This window comes from Nicotiana tomentosiformis, chromosome 5 (assembly GCF_000390325.3).
Source record: "Nicotiana tomentosiformis chromosome 5, ASM39032v3, whole genome shotgun sequence".
NCBI lineage: Eukaryota > Viridiplantae > Streptophyta > Magnoliopsida > Solanales > Solanaceae > Nicotiana > Nicotiana tomentosiformis.
The window spans coordinates 128771615-128780337 of NC_090816.1; the positions used below are offsets into that span (position 1 = coordinate 128771615).

General features: G+C 36.4%; 1 protein-coding gene across 2 annotated transcripts; it reads left to right on the top strand.

Moving 5' to 3' along the window:
* Positions 1 to 2383: 2383 nt before the first annotated feature.
* On the top strand, positions 2384 to 8451 carry LOC104088429 (bifunctional riboflavin biosynthesis protein RIBA 1, chloroplastic-like). 2 transcript variants are annotated; one of them, XM_033654025.2, is made up of 8 exons: positions 2395 to 2546; positions 4129 to 4267; positions 5106 to 5478; positions 5586 to 5807; positions 6295 to 6617; positions 7186 to 7315; positions 7515 to 7811; positions 7983 to 8451. In XM_033654025.2, the coding sequence occupies exons 2-8, from the start codon at positions 4248 to 4250 to the stop codon at positions 8238 to 8240; spliced, it is 1623 nt and encodes a 540-aa protein (XP_033509916.1). In that variant the 5' UTR covers positions 2395 to 2546; positions 4129 to 4247; the 3' UTR covers positions 8241 to 8451. The 2 variants fall into 2 exon arrangements, with proteins under 2 accessions (XP_009591400.1, XP_033509916.1); XM_009593105.4 differs by lacking the exon at positions 4129 to 4267 and having other exon boundaries at positions 2384 to 2546.
* Positions 8452 to 8723: the final 272 nt, after the last annotated feature.

Here is an 8723-nt window from a genome sequence, read left to right on the forward strand (position 1 = left end):
TATATATCGGATGAGAATAAGACAAGTGCACGATGGTATTACCGTGCCATTCGATATGATATGTTGAATATATTTCTCATACCAGAAAAGTTAAGTGAGGTGTCACATGATGACTTTTACTTGAAAGAATTATATTCGAATGGTATTTACTTGAAAGAATTATATTCGAAAGATATTTACTTGAAAGAATTATATTTGAAAGATATTTATTTGAAAGAATTATAATCGTAAGATTTTTATTTGAAGGAAGTATATTTGGGATATATTTAATTGTATGGATTACATTCTAAAGATTTTTATTTGAAAAACTTATAGATAAAAGATGTATATTTTGAAGGACTTGATTAATTGGTTGTACTTGTGTTTATTATTCGTTTAAGCAATATTTATGGTGTTCATGTTGCCTTGTTGTTTATGTCACAAAGTTGATTATTGTTGCCATCACTGCTATTTATTTTCTATTATTTTTGTATGCTATATTGCATAGGTTATTTGACTAGTGAGTGTCTTGATTGTACCTCGTCACTACTCCACCGAGGTTAGTCTTGATACTCATTGGGTACCGACTGTGGTGTACTCATACTACACTTCTGCATATTTTTGTGCAGAGCTAGGTATTGAAGATATCATATTCGGATAGAGATTAGAGTGTGATCGCAAGGATTCAAGGTAGGACTGCTTGGTCATCGTAGTCCCTTGGAGTTTTTCCATTATATTGTACTGTCAACTCCTATTCGAACATTATTGTATATTCGATCCTTAAGATCATTGCATGTATTCAGTTAGAGTTCGTGACTCTGTATTACCAGTCTTGGGAGGTTGTTATAATTATTTCCGCTGTGGGTTTCGATTATCTATTTCAAAAAAATGGCTTGAATTGTAATTAAAATCGGCTTACCTAGTCTTAGAGACTAAGTGCCATCACGACGACGCATGTGGTGGAATTTTGGGTCGTGACATTAATGGAAGGCCGTAATATCCGTGACCAACCGGGTATCACGGCACGGATCTCGGCACGTACCGACGGGAATCCACTAATTAGTTAAACGGGAGATTTTTGCCTTTTATGAAATTGTACCTAGAGTGGGATTCTCCTACTATATAAAGGTGGGGTTTGGTTATTCATTGAAACATTGTAACACGCATCCCAAAGCATAATACTATTATTTCTCGGTTATTCATAACTCTTACATTGTTGATCTGTGTTTCATTATTATAAGCCCAGGATCGAAGACGTATACCTCGTTGAGGCTGCTCTCGAGTCCAGAATCATCTCCCTTATTTTCAAGCGGTTTGATAATTATTACATCTCTTGCCTGTTTATTCTAGCAATCTTTACCGTTTGTATTGAATAAGTCCATGTATCCTTAAAACCACTTACAAATTTAATTGTTATCCATTTTTTAGGGTAAACAATATCATTAGGATAGACTGTCTATATCACATTCTTATGGAACGGCCTTTTTTCGAATCGTGTGTGAACGCAAAATAATTTATGCACAGAGCTGCGTCCACCTGACTCCATCTTTTTAAGGATAATATAGTTGGGGTTTTAAACATGGAAATGTAATGAAATGCACCTTATAAACTTTATATCAAACGGGCTCGTCCAAGCTAATTAGTTGCAGGCATAATTTGTTGAATTTGACAACCATTTCCTCCCAATTCCAAACAAACATTGGACTATGGATAACTTCAAATCCTCCCGATCTTTCCCAAAAACCAAACAACCCTAGATCTTTTTAATTCTCATTTTAACTTCAAGGTATAAATTGAAATAGAATCTTTTTAAAATAAATGCATAAATATATCTCATTTAATGTCCAGTACCAATACCATCACTTTGGGACTCAACTAATTCGATTCATAGAAGTTCTACTTTAGGAGTAAAGTACTCTCTATCAAATGCATAAACCTTGTATTGTATTCCAACCATTTTATCATATGAGTATTTTGGTACTTTCAACTTCCAAATGACAAAAAAATAATTTGAAGTAATTAATCTAAATAGCCTTTTACCCATTCGCTTAAATTAAATATAGTTAGTGAATATATAATTTATGTATAATCTATGTTTAGCAACTATGGAAAGTAAACTATTACTTCGACTAAATATTTATGTAAAGATCCCAAAAAATAAATCTAGTATTTATCTTTTTATTTTGGTTCTCATTTCCTTAACTTTTCTTTAACCCACAAGTCTATTAATAGTAGTTTAAAAGAGTTGTCCTACCATACCATATTATCTTTTGCCTTTTGAATTGTGAAATTCCTAACACATTTGTGAAAGCTATTTGTGAATATTTATCGCAAAAGAACATTCTAATCCAACGGTTCATATTCAAAGCCGTCATGATCCTCAAACAGTGGCGGTGGTAGACTTAACAGCTCAAAGAGCAGCTTCTCGTAACTCCTTTTTATCCATAATATAAACTCTCAAGCCTTCTTCAATTCTATTAAAGATTAAATCTTTTTACTCAATTAGGTCACCATAATATAATAATAATGGCTTCAATTCAAACTTCAATTGGTTTTTCCCGTCTGCGGTTAGTTTTCTTGAACACCCTTTTTTCTTAATTGCTCAAAATATTCCAAGATCACTGGAATCTTGCTGTATTTTCGCCATTTTCTATAACCTCATTTCTTTTTTACTATATATAGTTCCAAGAATTTTCTAAAGTTTGTTCCTTTATTGTATATTTGTTTGTGAGTGAATATACTGGCTCTGGAAAATGTGGTTATGTAGAAAATTATGGTAAAAAGTTGGAATCTTTTGTTGTGACTCGTTATGTCTCGCTTTGACAATAACAAGATTAAATTAATGAATACACTTTTAGAATGGTAATGATATATTTAGAATGATTGCTACCCTCTTGGTCCGGCCCTTCCCACATCGCTTGGGCTGAAGAATTTCTCGGACCCCACGTATAGCAGGATAGCGGGAGCTTAGTGCACCGGACTGTCCTTTTTAATGATATATTTAGCTAATGACAATTATGGAAGTAGGATGATTTGAAATGTAGAACAGACAAATTCTGTATGCTTTTGAATAAAATATGAGGATAAGGTTTTTTTGCTTATTAAGGAGGCAGGGTTTGAATGTATTGAAGCAGAAAAACCACATTACAGAGAATTTACAGCTATAAACTGTACTTATTCTCTGAGCTGTCATTAATGCACATTATTAAGGACAAGGACAAGCTCTTTTTTATATTGTTTTTGTCAATGTTATCAAAGACGAAATGAGTAGAAAAGTAGCGAAGGTTTCTTGGGGTTTAAGCGCAAAGTGCAATTAAAGTGCCTCATTTAGCGAAGAAAGGTGCAAATGAAGAGAGTGTGTGTACACACAGATATGCTGCACTGAGCTTCGAGTCACATCCTATGCTGCAATTATCGCCGTGGAACCTACACTGAAGCGCGGATTAAGCTATGTGAGGTCCCAATCCCATGCTGCAAAAGTGCACTGATCTTCAGCTGCACTGAAGATTGGTGGAACTTTAAGACTAGCTGCAGTAATGAAGTCGAGGAAACATTAGAATAATCTAGCTTGAGTTGAATGTGACAGCGCAGGGTTACATTACAGGAATCAGACTTTGGTAGAAAGTGATTCATTGTCTTGCATTTTGTTTCTTTGTGAGTTCATCGGGTGTCGTGTTTCTTTTATAAGCTTTCGATGTCACCACCCAATTTAAGTTGATGGAGCTTCATTTCCATAGTGGTTAGAGTTGTGAACAGCCTAGAGTGAAAAAGCATATATCTTGAGTAATTTGAGATCATTTTTACGCTCACCTTACTTGTTAGGTACCTTTGATTTCTCTCTCTTTTGGAGTTATCAGAAAATTTACTCAGTTAGACTTGTAAATCAATATGTGACTTGCCATGTCGAAAGGTCCCAAGATTTTTGCCAAGAAATAAGATGTTAAGGATGGATGTTCAATCATACAAGATTAGATTGGAATGTGAAATGATCACACTGGACAGAAGGTGTGCATAGCACACATTGAGAAAAGAATGATAGAAGGTATTGTATGCCGTGCTAGGATAAGCTTGAGTTTTAGAGAACCTCTAATTTTAGAGAACTGCTAAATTATCCTAAAAGACAAATTGATGAGTATTGCAATGGAACAGGTCCATATGGAGTGAATGGATATGAGGATTCATATAGCAAAGGCAAACGAGCTTGGCATGGAGGTGTAGTTGTTGTCACTTAGATATGGTCTGAAGTTAAGGATTTAAACCAGGGGCGGATGCAACATAGAGTTACCAGGTATAACTGAACCCAGCACTTCCGACACGGAGCACCAATTTTGTAGAAAAATCACTTAAAATTATAATATATAGTAGATATGAACCCATAATTTTAAAATATAATGGGTTCAATGCAAAAAACTTTAAATGTTGAACCCATAGAACAGTGTTGTAAAAGGCTCACTTAAGGTGCGCTTAAGCCCTGAAGCTCAGAAAAGCTCAGGAAGCACGCTTCGCCTCGCTTAAGCTGCACTTCAGTGTAAGCAAAGCAGTAAGGCGTGTGCCTTATTGCCCATTAGTTCTATCTTGAATAGAGCAGTACTAAACAACAATAATAATAAGTGTATTAGTTGTTAAGTGAAACATTATGAGTGAATTTGTTACTCTTTCTTCTTGAATTACATATATATATATTTTTTCCATCATTGTGCCTTTTTTTTTACTAAAGCTCACATTTTAATTGCACTTTGCGCTTAAAGCCCCAATAGACCTGGAGCGCTTTTTAGAGCTTTTCGCTTCTGACAACACTGCCATAGAATAAAAATTCTAGATCCGCCAATTTTAAACACGACGCCTCTCCCATATTGGCTGTCCAACTTCTAGAGTTTAGGCTACACACTTCAATTTGCGTAGGTCTGCAAATTTTGAGTGTGGATTCCAAATTCGGTTGTCAAGCTGACAACTTCAATTTGCTCCTCATGCTTGTAAAGTTCCTGAGATGACTGGTATTGCAAAACTTTTGGTTAGAGGATTTAGCTCATATAACAAATCAAGTATTTTACTTCTCTGGCTTGCCATTTTGTCTTCTAATATCAGGCTTCATTTATAATTGTATTTCATGTTCTCTTTCTTATTAGATCCGACCATGCTCTGAATTTTGTCAATCCAACTACAGCAAACTACAAATCAGATTTGTCCTCGCTAAGTTTTGCTAGAAAGTTACCCTTCAGCTTCATAAGCAGCGGCAAAATAGTAAGGGCTACATTTATATCAGGAGAAGACAATGCTTGGTCCTGTTATAGCAACCGAGGTGCAGAAAATGGTTCTTTTGTTAATCATGGAGCTGGAATTCAACAACAACCTGATGCAATAGCTGTCGGAACACCTACCGCTGAAATAACTCCAAACAGAAGTGGGTTTCTCTCTGGTGATGATGAATTTGACCTCGATCATACCGCTGAAGGATTCTCTTCTATTCCCGAGGCTATTGAAGACATTCGTCAAGGCAAGGTTGGTTAACACCCCCCCCCCCCCCCCGGCCCGCACGCCTCTATTTATGGAGGAAAGTTCAAAACTTATACTTTCATCTCTTTAGTAATTTGGAAAAAGGCTTGCAGATGGTGATTGTCGTAGATGATGAAGACAGAGAAAATGAGGGTGATCTAATAATGGCAGCACAATTAGCGACACCTGAAGCAATGGCCTTCATTGTAAAACATGGAACTGGAATTGTGTGTGTAAGTATGAAAGATGAAGATCTAGACCGGCTTCAACTTCCACTAATGGTGCCACCGAAAGAAAATGAGGAGAAACTCTCTACTGCTTTCACTGTTTCTGTGGTATGTCCACTACTTTTTTCTTTATAGTTCTAGAAGCTACTATCCGGCCCGAGAAAAAAATTTACTTTTATATCTGTGATTAGTTTCCTCCTCAGGACCGATCTTTTATTAAGAGTTCGATGCTGATTGTGTGAGGTCGATGTTCATTAGTCTATGATTGTCTTTGGGCTGGTTCAAAAGTAATGCTTGTCATATATCAAAATTAAATACATGATCGAAAGATCGTTCAATAGCTGCTATTCTGTTGGATATATTTGTGATCAGTTAAACAATGGTTGAGAGCAGTTATTTTCCAATAATTTTACTTTGTTTTTTTGTCTTGAAAAATCTTTGGTTCACTTGTTAAGTTCGTAATTTGATTGAGCTGTTCTGTGTTCAGAAGTCAAAAGCATATACCACAGCGCATGTTGCTCTGATATTTGTTTTGTGTCCGCAGTCTCAAATTTGTCTCAGCCATTGACACATATTAGTTGGATATGATATACAGGATGCAAAATATGGTACCACAACAGGTGTATCCGCTCGTGATAGGGCAAAAACAGTATTGGCTCTGGCATCCAAAGATTCAAAACCTGAGGATTTCAATCGACCTGGACATATTTTCCCACTCAAGTATAGAGAAGGAGGGGTGCTTAAAAGAGCTGGCCATACTGAAGCTTCTGTTGATCTTGCTGTTTTGGCTGGGTTGGACCCCATTGCTGTTCTTTGTGAAATAGTGGATGACGATGGTTCCATGGCCAGGTTGCCGAGGCTTCAGCAATTCGCTGAGGCTGAGAACCTAAAGATTATATCCATTGCCGATTTGATCAGGTAAAAGACTTGATAAATGCAAAATAACATTTATCAGCTTTCATATCTCAGAAACTACATAGACAGAACTATAAACTGGACTTTCTAAAAAAAGTTAAAATTATTTATAACATTTTTAGAAAATTGTGATCAAGAAAAAGGCTCTCTCTCTTTCTCTCTCTCTCTCTCTCTCTCTCTCTCTCTCTCTCTCTCTCTCTCTCTCTCTCTCTCTCCAAATAGTGATTATCTTATAGATTTGTACTGAGGGTACTGTCTTATAAAATGGGACTGAGGGGAGTACCTATTCTTGCAAGTTGAAATCCCTTTAGCAAGAGAGAGCATAGACAACCCTCACTTGCTCATTTATTGTGAAAGACATTGTTTTCTTGTTTTGCCAATTCTTTGATATAAGTAAGATTCCATGTGGATGAGAACTGCTCTAATTGTCATTTTATTTTGCAGGTCTACTAAATAGTGACACTAACCACTCAATAGTCAATATATATATACTCAGTATTTGTTTACATCTTTCCTGATTAATGTTTAGTCAAGCGACTAAAAGTGTATTAACTTCCATATCCAATGGCAGGTATAGAAGGAAGAGAGAGAAACTGGTGGAGCTAGCTGCCGCTGCACCAATACCAACAATGTGGGGACCTTTTAAAGCCTACTGTTTTAAGTCTGTCTTGGATGGTATTGAGCATATTGCCATGGTCAAAGTAAGCAAAGCTGTGATCAGATGGCTTGAAAAAACTGCTCCTTTCTTTCATTTTCTTACATTGCTTTACAAGCCTTTATTATGAATTGGGCATTTATTTCACTAATCTTAAAAAAAAAATGTAATGCTGTCAATACATGATATATTTGCATAGGAAGTATCTTTCTGATTAATCTTGACAAGGCTCATGATTTGGATAGGGTGATATCGGGGATGGGAAAGATGTTCTTGTCAGAGTGCACTCGGAATGTCTCACCGGCGACATATTTGGGTCAGCGAGATGCGACTGTGGCAAGCAGTTGGCACTTGCAATGAAGCAAATTGAGCAAGCTGGAAGAGGCGTGTTAGTATATCTCCGTGGACATGAAGGACGGGGAATAGGTTTGGGGCATAAACTTCGCGCTTACAATCTTCAAGATGATGGGCATGACACGGTTGAAGCTAATGAAGAGTTAGGATTACCTGTTGATTCTCGGGAGTATGGCATTGGTGCACAGGTATTGACTGAAAGAAAGTTACCTTCTTTTTATTAAGAAATAAAAATATAAAATTTGTTGGCTAGTAGTAAAACAAGTGCAATTTTCTTGAGGCACATGTTAATAGCAACTTCTCCTGTTTATGTTTTTCATTTAAACTTCGATGATTGAACGTTAGTGTATTGATTTCAGATACTTCGAGATTTAGGTGTTCGTACAATGAAACTGATGACAAACAACCCTGCAAAGTATGTTGGGCTCAAAGGATATGGTCTGGCAATTGCAGGTAGAGTTCCGCTGTTGGCGCCTATAACTACAGAAAATAAAAGATACTTAGAGACCAAACGTGTGAAATTGGGGCACGTATATGGTTCCGATGCCAATGGCCACATTAATGGTTCTGAAGTTTGTAGAGCGAGCAGCGATGAAAGATCTGACAATGCTGCCTGAGAGTCATCTGAACATCCTCAGCAAAGTCCTATATTGGAACTGAACAAGGTTGTTCTTTAGCTGATCTGATTTGGGATTCAATTCTTTGACTTACATTTCTGGTAGCTGTTTCCAACATTTTTCGTTTAGCCCTGTTGGTTAATGTACTACTTTTCTTTTTTCTCTTGTAAAAGATTTGAAAGAAAGGGTGATTACAAAAGCTTTTAAGTTACTTTTGTGTAAGATAAAGTTGATTATTACTTGTTTGGGATAGAGGCATAGTTGATGAATTAACTTATGTCGCATATAAGGAATTAGTGTGAGGAAGAACAATGTTTTAAAAGGGGAACCCGTTAGATAGGATGATCAATTCATAAAATATTCAACGATCAAGGAAAGAAGTAACCAAAGAAAGGGTTCATTCTAGTGTCACGGATTTTAATTGGTTCAGTTGTAAGAGCGTATCACGTGATGTGTGACTTAAATGCGCATCATGAGTCTAAC